We start from the raw sequence: 25000 nt of genomic DNA on the forward strand, positions 1-25000 counted from the left end.
CATAAATATCCATAAAATATCATAAATATATCATATTTATTATAGATATATCATAAATATATCATATATATATCATAAATTTATCATATATATCATAAATATATAATATATATCTTAAATTTATCATATGTATCATAAATATATCATATATATCATTAATATATCACATATATCTTAAATATATCATAAATATATCATATATATATCATATATATATATCATAAATATCCAACAGAAACCACGTTTGTTTGATACTGAACGTGGCTTGTAAGTGAGGTATCACAGATAAAAGCTACAAACAACTGCAAACGATTTATGAAAAATATTCAACTAAGGAAGGACTCAAAATTCTTGTATTTCCGTGCAATCAATTTGCTCATCAGGTTGGCTGGCTGGCTGGTTGTTTGGTTGGTTGGTTGGTTGTTGACTGGCTGGCTGGCTGATTGGTTGGTTGGTTGGTTGGTTGATTACCGAATGGTTGGTTAAATAGTTGATTGGTGCTTTGTTAACTGGTTGGTTGACAAATTGACTGATGTATAAAATCAAAATTTTTTTTTCGTCTACTTTCAATTAAGCGATTTTATTTCAATCATCGTTTTCTTCTTGGTCGCCATCATCATCATAACTATGATCAACTTCTTCATCATCATCATCTTCTTCTTCATCATCTTCTTTTTCTTCATCATCTTCTTCTTCATCATTCTCACCAGGAGCCCTGGCCAGAGAGTGAAATAAAAAAATTCCTCCACGATAAATATCACGTAACTTTTGACGTGTTCTCCAAGGTTATTATTATTATTATTAGTAGTAGTTGTTGTAGCAGTAGCAGCAGCAGCAGCAGCACTAGTAGTAAAAGAAGTAGTAGTAGTAGTAGTAATTACAAATTATTATGAATAATCACGTATGAGTTACAAATGACTACGAATAATTGCAAATAATTACGAATAATTATAATTAATTACAAATAATTACGTATAATTACAAATAATTATAATTAATTACGAATAATTACAATTAATTACAACAATTAATCTACTCGTAACGATAACAACGATAGATAGAGGTGAATGGTGAAAAAGCCCACCCCTTGTTCAAATACCTGAAAATGACTCTGCCAGACTCAGAAGATGGGTGATGATATTACTATTATTATTATAATTATTAATTATTATTATTATTAATTATTTATTATTTATAATTTGCTTTGTGGCTTCCAATTTATCTCATTTTAACTAAAAAAAATAAATTTGTCAGAAATATAAAATGGAACTTTACGAAATTCCTTATTGATAAGCACGGTCATCCTTTTCGACGCTACGCTCCTAAAGTTAACCCAAAGGTTATAATTATTTGTAATAATTATGTTTGCTATTATAAATTATAATTTAGTGTTATCGTTATGGTTATTTTAAGTCTTCTTCTTTCTTCTCTCTCGTGCCTTATTTTTTCATGGCAAAGGGGATGAAATATAACGCTACTGTCTAAGGCGTTCTTCCAATGTTTATAGTATTGGAGTTTTTGAATGAAATTTTTATAATAATAATAACAATGTTGATTTATTATTATTGATATTATTTGTTATTATTATTATTAACCGTTTTCTTTTTATTCATATTACTTGAATTTTTTAATTTAATTTTATTTTGTTATTTCAGGAAATTGAGTCCGACTTAGTGAAACTTTTCATGAGTCCTTAAATATTTTAATATTTTATTTCTCTCTCTCTCTCTCTCTCTCTCTCTTTCTCTCTCTCTTTCTCTCTCTCTTTTCATCGACAGCATCATCATCATCATGCATAAAAGCGCATCAAAGACATTTTTATTGCAGTGGATTTATGACGGCCAAACCCCAAATCTCACCTTCGTTTGGGAAGGGTTCCAGTGGCCTGATGGTAAAAAAAAACATGAATCGATGAAGATAACCCAGGCGTAATATATGAACGCTAATAAATCAAGCGCTGCATAAATGAAATAGTTATCTGAATGATATATTTATTTATTTAATTATTCAATAAATACAGTTAGATTGATTTATTAGTTGATTGATTGATTGAAAGAAAGAAATTTTCGAGATAGAAGAATGAAGTTGCCATTTTTTTGATTGCAGTTTTTGGTGGTGAACCTTCATTCCTCCATCTACCTAATTACCTTTCTTTCAATCAGGCATCAATAATAATAATAATAATAACAACAACAATTATAACAAAATTATAATTATTACTGTTCATCATACGTTGGGCTTATGTATTTAATCTGATTCATCTCCACTGAATAAAAGTCTTCAGCTCTTTTACTTTTAAACGCCCGTGTTACGATACTACCTATATGTAATTAAATAAATATATATATTTAAATATAATATATACATATAAATATAAATTTAATATATATAATAGCCACTAAAACCGACTAAAACAACTTTGAAATCTTTAATCTTTCCCTTGACGTATCATAACAACATAAACAATAACAATAATAGATGTCAATAAACAAATCGAGACCTCAGATTTAAGATAAGAGCCAGGCCAGCCAATCAAATTAAGGATATTACCATAACTTCTAACCAATCAAAATCGTCGAACCGCTTTGCCCGAGTACCAGCCGACCAATCAAAACCGACCATTCAAATTAGTAGCATTGACATCTATTCCAACCAATAAAAGTTTTCAAACCAATATCTACCCCTGTTATGACTGACCAATGAGATGACAGGACTTGCATACACTCTCATCCTATTGGCCGTAAAATTTAACTGGGCATTTGCGAATAACAGGTGCTACAATTGTGGTAGTAGAAGTGAACCTTGCCCAGGTTAATTATAATATAATAATAATAATAGTTAACATAATTATTATAATTATAATAATTATAATAGTTATAATAAATATTATAATTTAATTAGCTCTTCTGAAAGATTTTCCATTCGCTAACATCAGCTCTTGTATTGGCGCACTCTGTGCTCTGAGTAAAGAAATGGCGGAAGGAAGATCAAGTAGTTATGATGATGATGATGATTATGAGATGATGATGATGATTATGATTATGAGATGATGATGATGATTACGGTGATAATGATGATGGTGATGAATATTGTGACGATTATGATGATGACGACAATAAGTATGACCTTAATGGCAATAAAAAGAAATAATTCGAAACAGTAATGGTTCTGAGAATCAATCTATCAATATTTTTAACTAACACACACACGCACGTTTCAAAATACATACGCACGCACACACACACACATACGCGCCACACACACACACCACACACACACATTCACGCCACACACACACACACGCCACACACACACGCACACGCAGCCTCAACAACCTCAAAAGCCATACCAGAGTACCCCATACTGAAGAACCCCAAATACAAAGCATGGTGCGTACAAAATCCAAGTAAGCCCTACATATGGCCGGCAAAATTTATTGGGTCTGTCTGTTTTTGCTCAGGGGATTTTTGCAACACAGCGGGTACATCCCTATTCCGACGGAAACGGTCGAAAACGGGTGACGGGTACGAATTAGGAATAGAGAATTTATATTTTTCAGAGGGATTATGGATTCTGGGAAGTGTCATTCGGCAAAAGTGGTGGTTTTCACAACAAAAATGGTGGTTTTCACAACAAAAATGGTGGTTTTCACAACAAAAATGGCGGCTCTCACAAAAAGAATGGCGGTTCTCACAACAAAAATGGTGGTTTTCACAACAGAAATGGCGATTTTTTCGAGAAAGATCACTCTCACAGCAGCAAGAATTGTGTTCATCTCAGCAAACGTGCCTATCTGATTGTGATTACGGTACCACAATTCGCCATAAAGATACTACTACTACTACTTCTACTACTACTACTACTACCAATAATAATAATAATAGTAAAAATAATAATAATAATAATAATAATTGCCATAAACACCGTCATATTTGTCATCATCATTATACCTCCTTCCATAAAAGCAGACATCGTCACCTCATTCTATTTAAACCAAATTTTTTTAACTTACAAAAAAAAAATCAACATAGCTTTCATCATCATCACCATCATCATTATCATTACCATCATCATCACCATTATCACTTTTCCATCAATAATCATCATCATCATCCTTCCGGTCATCATCGTCATCGTCAAAATTTTGTTAACAAACATCCTCATCATCATATTTGCAAGAATATTTATCATTTTGCCGCAATTCTAAACCACCATCATCGTCATCATCATCATTACTTCTATCATCATCACCATCATCTTCGTCATCACCACCACCATCATCATCACCATCACTATCATCATTATAATTATTATTATTTTTATTATTATAACAATTATACATGTTCAATAGATTCTAATTATAAAATCCAATGCATTAGATCGTCATTGTTAATTAATAACATCGACAATAAGAAAAATAATAATAGTAATTGTAGTAGTAGTAGCAGCTACAGCAGCAGCAGCAGCAATAGTAGTAGTAGTAGCAGTAATAGTAGTAATAATAATAATATTAATAATAATTATTATTACTGTTATAGTTATAATGTAAAGTATCGAAGATGTAGTACTAGGCAGAATTTAAGAAAAAGGACTTTTTACCATCTTTGTCATCATCATCGTCATCATCATCATCATCGTCATCATAATCATCATCATCGACAAAATCATTATCATCATTATTATCTTAGTCATCATAATCCTCATTATTATCATCATCGACAAAATCATTATCATCATCATCATTATCTTCGTCATCATCATTATCGTCATCGTAATTTTTATGGTGGTTCTTTTTGTGATCGTTTTTGGTCGTTCAATCGGCCTAATCATTACCATTTTGTTTTTCCTTTGAACTGTCTTAATCCTCATCATCATCATCGTCATCATCATCATCATCATCATCTTCATCATCATTACCCCTACTGTCCTTTCTGTCATTTTCGCTCTTGCTCCCTCCATCCTGTTTATTTATATCATCATCATCATCATCCCCATCATCATTATCATCATTATCATCAACAACAGCATCATAATCATCAACAACAACAACAGCAGCAACAACAACAACAACCGTACTACAAACAACGATCAAAGCAGTTTAAGAGTGACAACAATTTTCTTAAACTTCCCACGAACTCAATGAAAACAATTTCGTCAACCACAACTATTATGACGTCACCGACAACGTCATCTACAACAACATTAATAAAAACTCCAACAAAATTGTCAACAACAACAGCAGCAGAATATCTAGCCCATTTATCTTCATCGCACTGGACGAGCCAGCTACTAAAATCAACAACAACGGAAACAATTTCTTCAACATCATCTGCAACACCAACATCATCTGCAACAACAACAACATCATCATCATCATCATCTTCAACGACAACAATATCATCATCATCATCTGCAACAACAACGTCAGCAACAACACCAACAAACTTTCTCGCTCTTCAGACAACAACCCAACAGGCAATATACTTAATACTAAAACTACTACTCTTACTCTCCTTAAAATTATCCCAAAATTTTTGGACCGAAATGGCGAACGTTCTGACGTCATGGGCGGATTTTTTGGCGGCCATTTTAGCGGCAAAATTATTAATTTCTATTCTGACGAGAACCAAATATTTTTCATTTATCATCTGTTACGATGTCACTTAGAATTGCTATTATTGTTTTTATTGTTATTGTTGTTATTGTTATTAGTGCTATTTTGTTATTTTCATTATTAATCTAATTGATTTTAATAGTAGTAGTAATAGTAGTAGGTAGTAGTAGTAGTAGTAGTAGGTAGTAGTAGTAGTAGTAGTAGTAGTAGTAGTAGTAGTAGTAGTAGTAGTAGTAGTATAGAGGTAGGTAGTAGTAGTAGTATAAATGTTATTGTTATTATTATTATTATTGTTGTTGTTGTTGTTGTTATTTGCTTTTTAAAAGCATCGTTAGTTTCGAACGTTCAAAAATTAATTATGGCTACACTGAAACAAAGACAATTAATATGATAGAACAATTATTTTTTTATTATACCAAAATTATGAATAATAATAACAAACTTGTTGTACACTTTACTACAAAAACAGACACGTATACACATACACAAACACACACATATACTCACACACACATACATATAAATAGATAAATAAATAAATATATTTATATATATATATATATATATATATATACACTAAGTTATTTTATAACAACGTAGAAAAAATTAATTTTGAAATTATAAAAATAATTAATTCAATAATAATAATTTTAATAATAATAATAATAATAATAATAACACAAATTACAAATAATAATAATTATATGATACTATTATTATAATATATTTTTAAAAATACTGCGAATATCATTAACCAGAAGTTAAAAGTTAATTAATTTGGTTGTCGATACTTCGAAGGATAAATCAATGCGGGCTTAATTGAATAAAAATTATTTTTACAAGAAGTTATTTAATTAAAATTGTATGCATGTACTTGTATGTTTGTGTGTATGTGTGTGTGTGTGTGTGTGTGTGTGTGTGTTCGTATGTTAGTGTGTATGTACATGTATGTTTATGTGTATATGTGTGTATGTATGTATGTATGTATGTATGTATGTATGTATGTATGTATGTATGTATGTATGTATGTATGTATGTATGTATGTATGTATGTATATGTATGTATGTTTTTTGTATGTATTTTTTCTTAAATTTTTTTGAAAGTTTGATTACAGCAATCGAGAAAAATGTATATATAAAGAGATGAAACTCGCTCTTGGCATTGGAAACTTTATGTTTTCAAATAAACCTTAATTATTTATATAATAATTATTAATACTATTAATATAATTATTAATATTAATTAATAATTATATATAATAATTTATCAAATTAACTAATTAATTAATTATATAATAGAAGAACTTCTTCATAACGTTAAAATATCTAATCTAAAGGAAGTCTGCTGATACAGAAATACAGAGGTTGGTCAAGTAATTTTTATTTCACTGTAGTAATAATAACAATTGTAATAATAATAATAATAATAATAATAATAATAATAATAATAATAATGTTTATTATTATCATTGTAAAATTATAGATATGAGGTTTTTGTTCATCTCGACGGCATTCATGCTGGCAAGTAAGTCTTCGTATAGAATTGATCATATTTTATTTTCCTCATCTTCATCATCTTAACTGTCGTCATCATCTTCTTCATCACCACCACCACCACTACTTTTAGTGGCCGATGTGGCAGACGGTGGTGTCCACAATATCGGCTGGAGTGCCTGGAACGATTGGTCAGCTTGCGATAAAACGTGTGGTGTGGCTATCTCACATAGGACTAGAGAGTGTCTTGATCGGTTAACAATAGCCCAATATTTGTTAAAGTTTTTGGAAGAGTAAAATTACTACTAATTCTACTAATACTACTACTACTACTGCTGCTGCTGCTGCTGCTACTACTACTGGCACAGCCACATATGCTGCTGCTAGCGTTACAGCTTATATTGTACTGGCATCGAAGTTTATAGTTCAAATTTTTTGAAAACGAGAAATTGTGAAAGCACATAATATAAATATTTTATGTAACTTCTACTACTAATACTCCTACTAATGCTGCTACTTCTGCTACTACTGCTGCTGCTGCTACTGCTACTACTTTTATATTAAATAAACACACACACACACACGCACACACACAATAACAAAACAACAGCTCAGATCCGGAATTCAATTGCGTTGGTAAGAATCGGATCATAAGGAAGTGTGACTTGATCCCTTGCTCCGGTGGGGGCGGACCACCCTCTAGTAAGCATTTTTAGTAGTAGAAGTAGTGGAAGCAGCAGCAGCAACAGTAGTAGCAGTAGTTGTAGTAGTAGCAGCAGTAGTAGTACACACACACACACACACACACATATCAGTAACAGAACCAACTTGGGGTGATTGGTCAGAATGGTCAACGGCCACAGTGACTTGTTCGTCAGACGGCAGACCCGCCTACGTATCCCGGTCTAGGGATTGCCTGGATTTAGGGGACGCTGATGCCCCATCGTGCGAAGGAAATGTCGTCGAGAATAAGCCTATCCCTCTTCCTATTTGTTGTTGGGTTTTTTCTATCTTTTAATTCTTTTTCATTCGTTAAAATACATCTATTATATAATTCGTCATTGTTTTACAAAAATCAGTAACTCAATTTTAAAGTTATCGTCGATCGACTCATATAAATAACGACAATCTAACAACTCGGAATTTATTTTGCAAAAAGATTTCAATCCAAATTTTCCGCCACCACTCTGCTAGGTATCAACGGAACGTGGGGTTCTTGGTCTCGCTGGTCCACCGCGGGGGTCACTTGCCTTGCATCGTCAGGGGACCCGCCAGTTTACGTTACACGCACAAGGGTCTGCGACAGCCCTCCACCCTCCGGCTCTGGTTTTCCGTGTCCTGGAAGTAACAGTGAAAGCAAGCCCGCTGAGTTGCCCTTGTGTGGTTGGTTTTTTTTCGGGGTTTTTGTTGCTTACTTGTAGTGGTAATTTTTTTTGTTTGCTTGTTTAATCTGCGGTTATATTAGTTTGTTTTTATTGTCTTATTTTTCTAACAAAAATTATTAACTAAATCGTTATAACTCCCATTCAAGAAATTTAATTTCGTTAGATTTGTTTTGGGTAACTAACCATAAAGTAATGAATATTTCTCTGCCGATAAACAAACAAAACACACGTACACACACACACACACGCACACACTCAAACAAACACACAGATACAAACAGATACAAACATACACACACAAACACAAACACACATATATAAACACATACAAACACACACACACGTGTGAAGGTGTAGACGGATCTTGGGGAGCTTGGACTCGCTGGTCATCCGTATCCATTACCTGCAATCAAAATGGCGATCCAGCTACCATCTACCGTAGTAGGGACTGCGACAATCCGGCCCCCTCTGGGAATGGCATGCCCTGTCCAGGAGACGCCATGGAGAGCAGGCAGTACCCTCTTCCGAAATGCCGTAAGTGGATGAGCGACAAGTTCAGAAATAATAATAAAATAAATAAAATAATAAATAATAATTAAAATTAAATTGAATTAAATTAAAATTAAATGCGAACGGAAAAGCGGTGAACGGCGTATGGAGCTCTTGGTCAAGATGGTCATCCACGGCCGTTAGTTGCACCCCAAACGGAGATTCGGTGACCGTATCTCGAATTAGATCGTGCGACAGTCCGGCACCATCGGCTGGCGGCATGCCCTGTACCGGTAGTAATACCGACACGAAACCGGTCGAAACTCCGGTTTGCCGTGAGTTCATTACATATAATTTGTTTCTCTTTTAGATGCATTTTTAAAAAAACAGTTCAAAGTTAACGCTAAGATTGAAAAGACATTCGAATGAAAAAATGTTATTCTCTGTTTTAATTGTTTAAATGATTTTTACATGACAATTTGAAGCCGTCAACGGTGGCTGGAGCGTGTGGACGCAGTGGTCGTCGGTGGCGATTACGTGCACGATGACAGGGAACCAGGAGACGGTCACACGGACCAGGCAATGCAACAATCCCACTCCCGTCGCTGACGGAATGCCATGTTCCGGAAGCAGCACGGACAGCAAACAAACTTCCCTGCCGAGATGTTGTACGTGTCTTTCATACACGATTATCTAATTATAAAATGTATGTACCACCAGCTGCGTAATAATAAAGAGAGCGCTATATAAATGTTATGTATATATACCACATATACAACTTAATACAGTCTGCATACAATGATATTCAACGCAGCTGTGGACGGGCAGTGGGGAGCATGGACAGCCTGGTCAACCCTTCCAATGACTTGCACGGTTACAGGCAATCCGGAATACGTAACAAGATCCAGGGCGTGCAACAATCCGGTTCCTGTGGGAGATGGCTTGTACTGCGTTGGCAATCCTAATGATAATAAATCAGTTACTCTCCCAAGATGTCGTAAGCGCGTATTATTAATTTCACATTTTGAATTTCAACATTTCAGTTTGTAGGTAATGTGAATGATAATGATGGATACTTTGATGAATTTGATGTGTTGACAGAAAGAATCTCATTCATTCGTTCGCTCATTCATTCATTCATTCACTAATTCACCACAGCGGTGAACGGCGGTTGGAGCCAGTGGTCGCAATGGTCACAGCCTTCGATGACGTGTAGCATGAGTGGCACTCCAGAGATTGTCAGCAGAACGAGACAGTGTAACAATCCAGCCCCGGTAGCTGATGGCCTGCCCTGCCAGGGGAGTGACACCGAGAGCAAATCCGTCCCCATGCCAAGATGTCGTTAGTGATTTGAATTTTATTTTGTAAACATTGCAACTTAAGTAATTAGGAAGTTGACGAAATTTTTTTTCATTATCACGAGAATTGAAATATAGTTCGCGATTGCTGTTGTTGAGTCCATTTCTTATATGACTTGAAATGACCATCTTCAATGAAAACAATTTTTGCCCCACTGACAGCTGTTAATGGGGGTTGGAGCCAGTGGTCTCAGTGGTCATCTCCCCCTGCCACGTGTACAACGACCGGAAATCAAGAGGCGGTCAGCCGGACGAGGCAGTGCAACAATCCCACTCCTGTAGCTAATGGCATGCCATGTTCCGGCAGTGATGTGGATAGCAAGATGGTTTCCCTACCAAGATGCTGTAAGATTGCAAATGAAAATTCTGTTTTGGAGTGAATTTAATTTTAATTAAATTACAAAATTTTATTTCGCGATAAATACAAAGTACTCGAATACAATTAGTGCAAATATTCTTTTTGAAGCGTTTAACGTGCCTTAGAATCTGAACGCTGCAAAAATAGAAATATTTACCATTACTCCATCCAAAATCGACCATATATTTTCATCAAATTGTGACTAATTGAAATTGTGAAATGAAGCGGTGAACGGTGGTTGGAGCCAGTGGTCGCACTGGTCACTACCTCCGATGACGTGTAGCATGAGTGGCACTCCAGAGATTGTCAGCAGAACGAGACAGTGTAACAATCCAGCCCCCGTAGCTGATGGCCTGCCCTGCCAGGGTAGTGACACCGAGAGCAAATCCGTCCCCATGCCTATATGTCGTTAGTGATTTTCAATACTTTCATTTGTTGTCAGCTAAATTGTGTTGCTATGCTATGCTTAATTTAGGTAATGTTTTTTGTGTCTACTTGCTGTTCACTGAATATTATTCATTTGGTATCTGTGTGTGGCTGCTCGGTAAAAATTGAGAATTATTTCTTCATTAAAATTTTAAATTTTTTCATTTTCATATAAACAAGAGCGTCCAGCCTTATGATTTAAATAACTAATTTTTCAGCCGTCAATGGTGGCTGGAGCGTGTGGACGCAGTGGTCGTCGGTGGCAATCACATGCACGATGACAGGGAACCAGGAGACAGTTACACGGACCAGACAATGCAACAATCCCACTCCCGTTGGAAATGGTCAGCCCTGCTTTGGCAGCAATACGGATAGCAAACAAACCTCTCTGCCTAGATGCGGTCAGCTTAAATTTGTTAAGATCCAAGTAAAAAATTACACCTGACCATTAATGTAGAGTGTGTGATATAAAATTTATGATAATTTTAATATTAATTATTAGCAACTAACAAAATGAGTCGTGAGAAGAAAAGTTAAATTTTCAAAATCTCGATTCACAGCCATCAACGGGGCTTGGAGCACTTGGTCAAAATGGTCGTCTGCGGCTGTTAGTTGCTCTCAAAATGACGAATCGATCTCGGTTTCTCGGATTCGATCCTGCGATAATCCGGCCCCATCCGCTGGCGGAGCACCTTGCTCCGGTAGCAATACCGATACGAAAACGGTAGATTTGCCAGTCTGCGGTTAGTGGTTTGAGATTGTCGGTATTGTCACAACAAGTTGAATAAGCAATTTATTAAAAAAAACTTGTGTAATTAATTTGTAGCGGTGAACGGCGGTTGGAGCCAGTGGTCGCAGTGGTCACTACCTTCGATGACGTGTAGCATGAGTGGCACTCCAGAGATGGTCAGCAGAACGAGGCAGTGTAACAATCCAGCTCCCGTAGCTGATGGCCTGCCCTGCCAGGGGAGTGACACTGAGAGCAAATCCGTCCCCATGCCAAGATGTCGTTAGTTGACGTTGTTGCTTTAGATGAAACTTGAAAATTTTAAATATGGCGAGATGGAGAACGACATCACTTGTAACAATATTTAAAAAGCAAAATTTAAAAATTTTAGCCTGATTAGTTTTTATAAACGAAAATTGTTTAAAGCCGTGAATGGAGGTTGGAGTATGTGGGGTCCGTGGTCTAGCCCTTCCATCACATGTAGCCTGGGTGCGAGCCAGGATCTGACGGTGACGAGATCGAGACTGTGTAACAATCCCATTCCGGTTGGAGATGGAATGTATTGCGTCGGCAGCGATACGGATTCGAAGACCGTTCACGTTGAGAGATGTGGTCAGTTGGCGCTCTTAATTTTTTAATTAATCAGGCTTTAACTGAACTGTAAACAAAACTAAGTTACTATATAAAAATCTTCGATGAATGAACTGAAAACTTAATATATAACATTTAAAAATTCCATACTGATGGCTGAATCAGTTGCCTAATTATTTTTCGTACGCACTCGCACTTACGTACCAAAGCGGTCAATGGAGCCTGGGGTTCTTGGTCTCGCTGGTCATCTCCGACTGTCACTTGCACTTCAAACGGAGAGTCGGTAATGGTAACTCGGACAAGAATGTGTGACAGCCCTGCTCCGCTCGGATCCGGATCGCCCTGTCCCGGTAGCAATACCGAGACGAAATCTGTCGAGACTCCTATCTGTGGTTAGTTAGTTGGTCACCTCTTGCACAGATTTCCATGAATCGTTAAAAGTTGAATAATTATTTAAGATACCTGTCTCTATTTTCAGCTGTAAATGGAGCCTGGAGCAGTTGGACGCTGTGGTCGCCAACGAGCGTCACGTGCACCGCGAGCGGCAGTCCAGTGTACGTGACGAGGTCAAGGATGTGCAACAATCCCACACCGGTCGGTGATGGAATACCGTGTATTGGTAGCGATACCGAGACGAAATCTGTTCCTATGAAGATGTGCCGTAAGTTGAGAGCAAATTTTATTTCATTTTTTTTTACATTTCTATAAGACTAAATAATATTTGAAGCGGTGAACGGTGGTTGGAGCCAGTGGTCGCAGTGGTCACTACCTTCGATGACATGTAGCATGAGTGGCACTCCAGAGATGGTCAGAAGAACGAGACAGTGTAACAATCCAGCCCCCGCAGCTGATGGCCTGCCCTGCCAGGGGAGTGACACCGAGACAAAGATGGTGCCAATGAAGATTTGTCGTTAGTTAGAATAGCTGATAAAGTTCTATCATAATCTATACATAGATGTCTTCAACCAACGTGTTAACAATGTTTTGTAAATTTAATTACGAATTTATTATTTCGGTTGTAGAGAAATGTCAAAAGTTAAACGGTTTTGCTACTAATAAACTATTTAAAACGTTTCATATCGATGACTGAATAATTATTTCGAGGACAGATTCTAAATATTTTTTTTTGAAATACTTCAAAATTAATAAAATTAATTCCAGCGGTGAATGGAGGTTGGAGTATGTGGGGTCCATGGTCCAGCCCTACCATCACATGTAGCATAGGTGGGAGCCAGGATTTGACGGTGATCAGGACCAGACTGTGTAACAATCCCACTCCCACTGGCGACGGCATGTATTGCGTCGGCAGTGATACGGATTCGAAGACTGTCTCCATCAAAATGTGTGGTATGTCAGTTACGCGATGTTTTTTTAATTAAATTTTTGAAATGCAGAACGAATAAAATGTGTTTCCAGCTTTTTCATATACATTTCTTACGTAACGATTTGCTTCTTTAAGAAATTTTCTTAAATCATTAGACAGTTTAACAATAATTTCGGCAGAGGTAAATTATTTTTTACTCGCTAAACGGATTTTGTTCGTGTTTATTTATAGTTTGAAAATTAACTTGAAACATTTTCTAATTCATTTATTTTTTCAATTTTATATTAAGTCATTCACTCATTCATTCACTAATCAATTAAATTCATTCACTAATTCACCATAGCCGTGAACGGCGGTTGGAGCCAGTGGTCGCAGTGGTCACTGCCTTCGATGACGTGTAGCATGAGTGGCACTCCAGAGATGGTCAGCAGAACGAGGCAGTGTAACAATCCAGCCCCCGCTGCTGATGGTCTGCCCTGCCAGGGGAGTGACACTGAGAGCAAATCTGTCTCTATGCCTATATGTCGTTAGTGAGATATGATAAGTTGAATATTTATTACGTAGTTTAATTATTTCAAGAGAAAATCAATTTAATAATCAAATGTGACGGTAAATTAATAAAAATTTATTTATATGCCATCTTTTTAAAAAAAATTTGAGTTGTTGGTTGAATTTAAAAAAAAAAATTTTTACACCCAACCTATTTTTACCATAAATTTAATGAACAGCCGTCAACGGTGGCTGGAGCGTGTGGACGCAGTGGTCGTCGGTGGCGATCACATGCACGATGACAGGGAACCAGGAGACAGTCATACGGACCAGACAATGCAACAATCCCACTCCTGTTGGAAATGGTCAGCCCTGCTTTGGCAGCAATACGGATAGCAAACAAACCTCCCTGCCTAGATGCGGTCAGTCAATAAACATTTTTACTAATTGTTCGTTCAATCTAAATTACCCTTGACAGTAAATTTTATTCATTTTGTGATTTATATTTAATAAGCTTTGATTTAAAAACTCAGCCAATTTGTGAAATAATGTAACTAACGCACATCGTTTCCTTGAAAGCCGTTAATGGGGGCTGGAGTCCCTGGTCGCGGTGGTCCTCCACAGCCGTTAGTTGCACCGGAAATGGAGAATCGGTATCCGTTTCTAGAATAAGAATGTGCGACAATCCGACACCATCCGGTAATGGACAGCCGTGCGTGGGAAGCAATACCGACACGAAACCGGTCGAAATGCAAGTTTGTGGTTAGTAGATTTCATCTCTTTCGCTAGACGTATCTGGTTTTTTATTACGAAAACAATTTCGTACGATGAACTGCAGCTGTTGATGGGGCGTGGAGCTCTTGGTCTCAGTGGTCCGCAGTCTCCATTAGTTGTACCATGACCGGAAAACCGGAGTATGTGAGCCGGACGAGGATGTGCAACAATCCGGCTCCTGTTGGCGATGGGCTGCCCTGCAATGGAGAGAGCGCCGAAACAAAATCCGTTGATGTACCGAAGTGCAGTTAGTTACGGTTCTGTCGGTAGTTTCGTTGTCTCGAATGAAATATCGTCAAATTAAACATTTTTATTGATTCGTTCATTTAATTATTATAATTAATAAAATATATTTCTTCCTATTTGAAAAATTCAAAAAGGTATAAACGGGGGCTGGAGTGAATGGTCGCAGTGGACCACAGCCTCAGCTACTTGCAGCAGCAACGGACAACCGGTATCGGTATCTCGAGTCAGGAAATGTAACAATCCGGTACCGGTTGGTTTCGGTTCTATGTGCCCTGGTATGAGGAAGGAAGTTAAATACGTTCACGTCCCGGACTGCAGTAAGTCATGCAGTCCTTAACATGTCGACAGTTGCATTTAAAATAATAATAAAAATAATAACAATAATAATAATAATAACAATAACTTTTTAAAAATACTTAAGGTGTAGATGGCGCTTGGAGCAGTTGGTCCCCGTGGTCAGCTCCATCGGTTAGTTGTAACCCAGGGGGAAATCCGGTATACGTTTCCCGGTCCAGACTGTGCAACAATCCGGTTCCGGTCGGTTCGGGACTGCCGTGCTACGGTAACAGCACCGATTCGAAGATGGTGTATTTACCGATGTGCAGTAAGTTAACAACGAAAACATATATATTAATATTATAATAATATTAATAATAATTATTATTATTATAAATATTATTATTATTATTTTAACTATTAAAAATGTTCTGATGTTAATTCAAGCAAATACATGAATGAGATATAATGTTTTGTAAAAACACAATCATGAATGACAGATTTTTATGAAAAAAAATCCCTAATTTTCCACAGGTGTGAACGGATCTTGGAGCAGCTGGGGAAGGTGGTCATCTACGGCCGTTAGTTGTACCGACACGGATAGCCCGGTGTACGTTTCGAGAGTCCGGAATTGCGATAATCCGGCGCCAAGCGGTGACGACGGCTGGGATTGTCTCGGAAGTAGATCGGAATCGAAACCAGTTACTCTGCCAATATGCGGTAGATATGATCTTTGTTGTTACTGCTGTTGCTTAGTTCAAATGAATTGTTTTATCAACATCGTTTTCTCTCTCTCTCTCTCTCTCTCTTCAACTTTTTCTGGTGGATCACTTTTCTAACTTGTATCAACCACTCACTTCTCCCTCATTTTTTTCATTATTATCTTTCTCGCAAACAGCCATAGACGGATCTTGGGGCCAGTGGGGACCCTGGACGGAAGTCCCGCGCACTCCCACTAGCGATCCGAAATTGGACAACTTTTCGAGAACCAGGAAATGTGATAGCCCCCCTCCATCTAATGGGGGCATGGATTGTGTTGGGCCCTCTGTGGATTACAAATCTGTCGCCTGTACTAAGTGTAGTAAGTATTTTTCTGTTTGTGTTTGTTTGTTTGTGTGTGTATGTGTATGTATTTGTTTGTGTATGTGTGTGCATGTGGTTTCGTGGGATTGATGTTACTCTTGTTTTTTTTTTATTTTCTTCTCCAATCATTTTTTTTCTGTCTTGCAATCATATCACAAAACTTTTCGTAAAATTTGGCCCTTTTTATCCAACCTCCCCCCTATTTTACCCCCTCTAGGTAAATGGACAGACTGGACACCCTGGGGCACCTGCGGGGCTGAAAGACCTGACATTACCACCCGCCATCGTCAGTGCCTGCCCATCAAAGGTCAATGTCTGGGTCATTACAAAGAGGGCAAAAGTTGTCGATCTACTACTACTTCTACTACTAAAACGCCAATGATTCAGTATGGAAAGAAGCGCTGATGGATTATTCCGAAAATGACGTCATCAATAATGATAATAATAATAATAATTATGACGTCATAATTAATGACATTTAATATTATTATGGCTGTTATTAATAATAAATTTGGATGTGCATAGAGTTGAAGGTGTGGCTGGTTGGTTGGTTGGATAAATAGATGGATAGATTGATAGATAGATGAATGGATGTTGACGAATGAATGAGTGAATGGATAAAAGAATGAACAAATGGATGGATACGTTGATGGACAGATGAATGGATGGTTAGAAAAATATAAATGGATGAAAGAATGAATGAAAGAATAGTTAGAATCGTAACGTTATCAAATCGATAATAAACTATTCGCTAAAAAAACCGACTTTTGTTGTTCATTAAACGAAAGAATAAATAAATAAAAAGATAGATGTATAGACGGATGGATGGATGGATGGATAGACAGATAGATAGATGAAAAAATGAATGAATGAGATGGATGAATTAAGAGAAACATGATTAAGTGAGTAACGAAATGAAGAAATAAAATATTGTTTAAAATATTATTTACGCGTTTTCTTCATCACTACAGCAAAGAAGCCAAAAAAATACCAAACTCTGAATCGAGTAGCTTAATTATAAGCAAAACAAAAATATTTAAAATAATAAAAACTATCTACTACTTCTGACTACCGGCATAATTTACCGTTTCAGCTTAAAAATTGAACTATAGTTTGCTTCGAGAACCACCACAAACACAACGATAATAATAATAAATAATAATAATTAAAACTTTTATTTGGCTTTTGTAACCAAGGATGGCTTGCGATGTAAACAAGAAGCCATGTTGGTGTTGCTTTGGTAGCAATGTAAATAATCGATGGATCGATGGATGGAAAATAAATGAATGAAATGAAATGCATAGATGAATGAATGAACGAATGAAGGAAGGAAGGAAAAAATGAAGGAATGAAAGAATAGATAAATGAAAAGGTGGATAAATGAATAGGTAGAAAATGAATGAATGGAGTGCATGGATAGATGAATGAATGAATATGAATGAATGAAAGATGATATATATATGTGTATATATAATATATATATATATATATATATATATATATATATATATATATATATATATATATGTATATATATATACAAACATTTAATATATATATAGAGAGAGGAAAAAAAAGAGAAAGAGAGAGAGAGAGAAAGAAAGAGAGAGAGAGAGAGAAAATGCGAAAAGAAAAAATTGTAAAAACAAATAAGTATACCCCGACAAATTTCCCTCATAGGTTTTTATTGGCAGCTATTTGACAAACAATCGCTGATGATTTTAGAATGACTAATTATTTTAGCACGTAATTTTTTGGAGTTATATTTATTGGACTGCTATTACTACTGTTACTGCTACTACTGCTGCTACTACAAACACTGCTACTGCCGCTACTACTACTGCTACTACTACTGCATACTACAACTAGTTTTAAAACGTTAATGCTAGTTTACATTATAGCATCTAAAATTTGTTCTACTTAACCAATAACATTAATAGAATGCATCAGCGTCGTTTTCAACGCCAATATTAAAAACAAAAATTAAAGAGTTATTTGTCGAAAATCAACTACTATTACTACTACAACAACTATTATTACTACAATTACTACTAATACTACTGCGACTACAACATCTACTACTGCTACTTCCAAACAACAACAACAACAACAACGTCAAAATGTCAATAAACCCAATAACCACCCAACCAATGTATTTTAACCAGCAACAGCAGCAGCAACAGCAGCAGCAACAGCAGCAGCAACAGCAGCAGCAGCAGCAACAACAACAATATTTTACGATAAATAATAATGGTCACCATGAGCATAACAGAAAAGGACAACCTCAAAACATCAGAGATTGGAGCACCGGCCTATGCGCATGTTGTGAAGATGTTAACGGATGTGAGTTTTTTGATGTTGTCGTTGGATGTTGTTGATGATGTTGTTGATGATGTTGTTGTTGATGTTGTTGTTGATGTTGTTGTTGATGTTGTTGATGATGTTGTTGTTGATGTTGTTGTTGATGTTGTTGTTGACGTTGTTGCTGTTGGTGGTGCTTTCGGTTGTCGTTAATGTTGTAAAAAAAACGATTGGAACATTGGTGAAAAACAACAGCCTAAACCAAACGCTAGCGATCAGCAGTCACGCCATCTCATTAGAAACATATCACCAAAAGGATAACACCCCGACAACAGACCAAAGTATCACCATGACCTTTAACCTTTAAACTTTAACATCAAAGGTCTTTACTGCTTCTTCTGCTACCCGTGCTTCTTGTGCTCAGTAGCGGCTAAAACCGACGAATGTTGCTTGGGGCCGATTTGCTGCTACCCATGGTTCCTCTACAGCCTGAGAACCAAAGTGAGGGCACAGCACGGAATTAAGGTCAGGGTCGTATGCTAATTTTTGAATTTTTATTACTATCTTAAAAAATGATAATCTTGGTGATGTCATATTAATATATTTTTCTTCGCCATCCTCATTTCTCCTCGACTGATTTCCGCCTGTTTTGACGGATAATCTTTGACAATTCATAAATTTTCTGACGTCATTTGTGAATAAATTAATAAATTATTATAACATAACAGGGCAGCGTATGCAAGGACTGCGTGTGCATGACATTTTGTGAGAAATGTGCCGCCCACCAACTCTACAGGGAGCTGAAGAACGTCGATAAGTGATCGGAAGATCGACTGAAGGACGGTCTCATTAGCATAATTTATGTTAATTTATGCTAATATACACACATATATAGTAATCACTTTGTACCTTTTTATAAATTCCTCATCTGAAAAAAAAAACTAAACGTCGTTTTATACCAAAGATTTATTAAAATTTACCATTTCAGGTAGCTAAATCGATCTAAATTAGCATTATTATTAGATTATTGAGAATTTTTATAGAGGGTGGCAGTCCCAAACCCTCCCCTGTCTGGTTAGACCCACGTTTATATGCATTTTATATATCTTTTTATATTTATAATCCTTAACTTGAATTAGAGCTATTTTTGCCATTTTAATGTGTTATATGCATTTATATTCTTGCTTACAAATGATGTGATATTAATAATATGATCAGACCATAATATTTTAGATTACATATATGCGTATGTATGTATGTATGTATGCATATAAGTGTTGAGTAATCGAAAGCCTTACGTGACACAAGCTCGCCTGTTAGCTATTTTAACTTGCATTCCTTTTTCTCCCAACATAACCACTTCCAGTAAAATGCTTGTTTGGCTGTAGGTCCTATGTTCTTCATACAACTCGATCGTCTTTTACCTGCCAAACCCAAATTCTTTAAATAGCTGTACACTGAACAACCAACAACACCTCTTGCACCGACCTCAACTGTGTACAACAAACATCTTAACTCACGTTGCTTCATCTCACTAACAAGCTCTTCATACTTGGCTGTTTTCTAATCTCTGCTGCTATCAGAAATACTTCTTCAGTTGCAAACTTCATTTCTCGTGGTTTGATCCAAGTATGTATGTATGTATGTATGTATGTATGTATATATATATATATATATATGTGTGTGTGTGTGTGTGTGTGTGTGTGTGTGTGTGTGTGTGTGTGTGTGTGTGTGTGTGTGTGTGTGTGTGTGTGTGTAAGTATGAATGTGTGTAAGTATGTAAGTAAGTAAGTACGTATGTATCATTGTTATTATCGTCATTCTTAACATGTAATATTTTCTATTAAAAACTCCTCATTCATTTAGAAATCTGATTATCAAACTCTTGTCGCTCTTGAACTTTGTTTGATAAATATATACAACTAATAATAATAATAATAATCCTTTTATTTCCTAACTCCAAATACCAAATATTAATAATAAAATAATTATAAAATCCTATTTAATAATAACAATAGCAATAATAACCTTAATTATAATAATAATAATAATAATAATCGTGTACATAGTTATTATTGTTAGTATTTTTCACGTAAAATAACTCCAGAATAAACGACTAACACTTTATAAGAGTGATAAATAAATACGTCTATGTATTTATATTTTATTTTCTCTCAAGATTTTAAACAAAATATATTAAAATTAAATCAATTAAATTATTAATTGACTCGTTAATTGAGTTTAAATTGGATTGAATTTGAATGACGTAACTGATTGAGTTCTTGGCGGTTTTTTTTAAATTTCAATGACTAAATTGATTGATTAAAAATGGATTTAACTTTAATGACATCATCTATCTGCTGCAAATTATAACTATATTTGTGTATTGTTTAATTAATTAATTTGCAGTAAATTATTTCAGTAAAATAATTTAAAAAATGTCAACTAGTGGATCTTTTATAGAGTTGAACTTCAGCTCTCAAAAGCTGAATGACTTATTGCAGTTGGAGATTGTCGACGAACTTATATATAGGTCAGTTCAAATCTGTGTTTTATATAAATATATATATATATATATATATATATATATATAGGTCAGATGAAGCTCTTATATAGGTCATAGGTCATTTCATCATTTAAGTTCTACTTAGATTAAATCATATCATGTGTATCATCATGTTTTTGTATCACTCATCGTCAACAACTATAGAAAATATTTATCTGGATAACAATAACTATTCAAAATATAATAAAATTAATTATACGAATAATAATCACTATTATTACAACTATAATAAAATAAATTATATATAAATAATAATAATAACAGCTGTATAAATAATAACAAGGTCAACTTATACATGCAAGACACGGTCAGTTGGTATTTACGGGGGACAAATAATTAGCCAGGCGATGGCAGCCAGTGATCAGACCGTAGCAACTGACCGAATGATTCACAGCGTACATACATATTTCATTCTCAGTGGTATGTGTATGAGAGTGTGTGTGTGTGTTGTGTGTGTGAATGTGTGTGTGTGAATGTGTGTGTGTGAATGTGTGTGTGCGTGTGTGTGTTGGTGTGTTGGGTTAGGGTGGAAAAGAGAGAGAGAGAGAGATAAAGAGAAAGAGAGAGAAAGAGAGAGGAGATAGGAGAAAGAATAAACATCATACGCCATTTGGTAATACTCAAATTAGCACACGAAAACCACATCCCTAATTACACTAACTCTCTGAAATTAGGCGACAACCAGAAGCCAGTGGTTTACCACGTGGAGAAGGTTCGAGATGGCAGGTCCTTCACAACTCGCCTGGTCAAAGCCATTCAAAACGGACGACACATCTTTTCATGTATGTTGTCCTATCAGAAGCCTGAAGAGTTTGCTTATTTTCATCAAGTCTGTTGTGATGACCATGATAATAATAGTAATAATAATAATACTAATTATTATTATTATTATTGTTGTTGTAATTAGTAGTAGTAATAGTAATAATAATAATCGTCGTCGTCGTCATCATCACTCTCAAAGATTCCCATGCCAAAAGTTGCACCGCCTGAATCTTTGCCTTTGTACGAAGAAGTACTTAAGAAAACTCTCAAGTACGGTTGTATGCTTGTTTGTTTGTTTTAATCTCTCTTTCTCTCTCTCTCTCTCTTTCTCTCTTTTCTTCTTTCTCTAATTTACTCTCTCTCTCTCTCTCTGCTTTTCTTTTTTTGTAGAGATAACAGAGTGACCGACTTTCAGCGCGCATTCATATCCCAGTACATAACAGAGGAGTCATTGTACTTCGTGAAGCCAGTGGACGACAGCTGGATGAGTTTCTTCATGGAAGATATGGGCAGGAGTGGTGAGAGGAGTACCATGTACTGGATCAAGTTTAAGACGAAGATTGGTTGGTTGTCTGGTTAATTGAATGATTGACTGGTGGGTTGGCTGGCTGGTTGGTTGATCGGTTGGTTGGTTGGTTGGTTGGTTAGTTGGTTGGTTGGTTGGTTGGCTGGTTGGCTGGCTGGTTGGTTGATCGGTCAGTTAGTCGATTGATTGACGTTTGGTTTGTTGGTATTTTATTATTGTAAATTGCAAATTTTAAGTTCAAGTTAAGAAGTTATTTAATAATCTCTCTTTCTCTCGCTTTCTCTTTCTTTCTCTCTTTTTCTCTTTCTCTCTCTTTCTCACTCTCATACAGACACACACACAAACAGACCCAGAAAAACAGAACCTCCACCGCTGGTTAGCGGGCTACATATCCGACTCCTACCTACTGCAGACGGCCCTCATTAAGTTGCCCTGGGGTCAGTTTTACCCCACCATGATGTGTTCCCTAGACCATAGCCTTTGGTTCCATTGCGATTTTTTGATTGATGATTGGATGCTCTATGAAAGTCTCTGCCCCAGATACGGTCAGTGAGTGAATGAATGGATGAATGAATAAATGAATGAATGAATGAATGAATGAATGAATGAATGAATGAATGAATGAATGAATGAATGAATGAATGAATGAATGAATGAATGAATGAATGAATGAATGAATGAATGAATGAATGAATGAATGAATGAATGAATGAATGAATGAATGAATGAATGAATGAATGAATGAATGAATGAATGAATGAATGAATGAATGAATGAATGAATGAATGAATGAATGAATGAATGAATGAATGAATGAATGAATGAATGAATGAATGAATGAATGAATGAATGAATGAATGAATGAATGAATGAATGAATGAATGAATGAATGAATGAATGAATGAATGAATGAAGGAACAAACGAACGAACGAATGAATAAATGAATGAATGTGAGAATAATAGTTTGAATGAATAAACGAATGAGTAAAACTTTGAGCCACTATGTGAATGAAAAGGATTTAAGATTGTAGGAACATTCTTTTTTGCATTTCTACCATAAACTCAACAACAATAATAATAAAAATAATTATTTTTATTAAATATTATTGATATTATGTTATCAACATAATATCATTAATAATTATAATAATTTTATTTTATTCACAATTTTATTTCATCCTCCATAGAGGGCAATAGGGCTTTGATATATGGCCGCATGTGGAAGAAAGACGGTGCTTTGGCAGTATCCATGGTCCAGGAGGGGCTTCTAAGAGTCAATTCTATGCTCTGATTGACCGGATTGGGGGCTTCTAAGAGTCTATTCTATACTCTGATTGGCTGGATTGAAATTAGGGGTGGAGCTATTGAATTTTGATTGGTTTTGAGAGATTTATTTAAATTTTGATTGGTAGGCGTAAACTTTTGGAGGTATTTTAATGAGTGAGGTAAGTTTTTTAAAGCATTTTTGTACATTTTATTTTGTTCTCATCTTAAAATTGTTCATCCTTATTTTTTTTCTTATTTATCAAGAGCAAACGATTAGCTAAATCCAAGTCATTTGCTTACAATTTTTTCATCATTCATCCATTCATTCATCCATTTATCTATCCATTCATTAATTTATTCCTTCTTTCCTTCATTCATTCATTCATTCGTTCGTTCATTCATTCTGATGATGACGATGACGATGTTGTTGATATTGGCAACTTGCTCCCATTGAATTTCAACTTCAACGAACTTCCTTCCACTTCTGTTTAAAAAAGATAAATCAATATTTTCAACAATTAATCAATTATGAATGGATTATTTGTTTATTTAAAATGAATTAATGAACAAACATACGGACGAACGAACGAACAAATGAGCGTACGAATGAACGAACCAAAAATCGAATGGTGAAAACCAGACCAGCATACGATACGATGTTAAACATAACACACACCAAAACACTACAAACCATATCAACAAACAAACATACAGACAGACTGAATAAATACATGCAAACAAACAACACTAAACCAATCAAAACACTGAAATACAAAAGTCACAGTAAAATGCAATTTGTGAATTACGAATTGTGGATTGCGAATTGTGAATTGCGAATTGTGAATTGCGAATTGCGAATTGTGGATTGTGAATTGTAGATTTGCGGATTGTGGAAATATTTTACCCTGCCGAAAGACAAAAACAACCTATGTAATGGCTGAAGT

At 35.5% G+C, this 25000-nt stretch overlaps 6 protein-coding genes across 6 annotated transcripts in view; 5 read left to right on the forward strand and 1 right to left on the reverse strand.

The window, feature by feature from the left end:
* Window positions 1-1697, forward strand: part of HELRODRAFT_177002 (hypothetical protein) — a gene marked incomplete at both ends in the record, with an annotated part of 4293 nt that extends 2596 nt beyond the window's left edge. The window contains 2 exons of the mRNA XM_009025217.1: window positions 1255-1339; window positions 1656-1697. Of these exons, the coding sequence (XP_009023465.1) occupies window positions 1255-1339; window positions 1656-1697 (127 nt within the window). The remainder of the gene's footprint in view (window positions 1-1254; window positions 1340-1655) is intronic.
* A 5402-nt stretch (window positions 1698-7099) lies between these two features.
* On the forward strand, window positions 7100-9679 carry HELRODRAFT_177004 (hypothetical protein; the record flags this gene model as incomplete). Its single annotated transcript, XM_009025218.1, has 8 exons — window positions 7100-7139; window positions 7242-7389; window positions 7719-7810; window positions 7924-8103; window positions 8303-8491; window positions 8845-9027; window positions 9135-9317; window positions 9468-9679. 8 exons carry the CDS (start codon window positions 7100-7102, stop codon window positions 9677-9679), a joined length of 1227 nt encoding a protein of 408 aa, XP_009023466.1.
* A 101-nt stretch (window positions 9680-9780) lies between these two features.
* Window positions 9781-17039, forward strand: HELRODRAFT_177005 (hypothetical protein; the record flags this gene model as incomplete). The annotated part of the gene is made up of 21 exons (XM_009025219.1): window positions 9781-9979; window positions 10141-10323; window positions 10503-10685; window positions 10924-11106; window positions 11343-11525; window positions 11685-11867; window positions 11951-12133; window positions 12278-12463; window positions 12652-12834; window positions 12921-13103; window positions 13170-13352; window positions 13604-13789; window positions 14110-14292; window positions 14495-14677; window positions 14835-15017; window positions 15094-15276; window positions 15410-15592; window positions 15697-15879; window positions 16086-16271; window positions 16450-16632; window positions 16852-17039. 21 exons carry the CDS (start codon window positions 9781-9783, stop codon window positions 17037-17039), a joined length of 3873 nt encoding a protein of 1290 aa, XP_009023467.1.
* A 1715-nt stretch (window positions 17040-18754) lies between these two features.
* HELRODRAFT_177006 (hypothetical protein) lies at window positions 18755-19756 on the forward strand (the record flags this gene model as incomplete). Its single annotated transcript, XM_009025220.1, has 3 exons — window positions 18755-18977; window positions 19318-19460; window positions 19664-19756. The coding sequence occupies 3 exons, from the start codon at window positions 18755-18757 to the stop codon at window positions 19754-19756; spliced, it is 459 nt and encodes a 152-aa protein (XP_009023468.1).
* A 1617-nt stretch (window positions 19757-21373) lies between these two features.
* Window positions 21374-24081, forward strand: HELRODRAFT_177007 (hypothetical protein; the record flags this gene model as incomplete). Its single annotated transcript, XM_009025221.1, has 7 exons — window positions 21374-21468; window positions 21785-21921; window positions 22131-22330; window positions 22463-22533; window positions 22654-22781; window positions 23137-23334; window positions 23978-24081. The coding sequence occupies 7 exons, from the start codon at window positions 21374-21376 to the stop codon at window positions 24079-24081; spliced, it is 933 nt and encodes a 310-aa protein (XP_009023469.1).
* Window positions 24082-24240: 159 nt separating this feature from the next.
* The window catches only part of HELRODRAFT_192968 (hypothetical protein), a gene marked incomplete at its 5' end in the record, with an annotated part of 3884 nt that continues 3124 nt past the window's right edge, over window positions 24241-25000 (reverse strand). The window contains 2 exons of the mRNA XM_009025222.1: window positions 24241-24540; window positions 24983-25000. The exon at window positions 24983-25000 is cut by the window's right edge and continues 91 nt beyond it. Coding sequence (XP_009023470.1) covers window positions 24455-24540; window positions 24983-25000 — 104 coding nt within the window. The 3' untranslated portion in view covers window positions 24241-24454. The remainder of the gene's footprint in view (window positions 24541-24982) is intronic.

The sequence above is a fragment of the Helobdella robusta genome, assembly GCF_000326865.2.
Source record: "Helobdella robusta unplaced genomic scaffold HELROscaffold_40, whole genome shotgun sequence".
NCBI lineage: Eukaryota > Metazoa > Annelida > Clitellata > Rhynchobdellida > Glossiphoniidae > Helobdella > Helobdella robusta.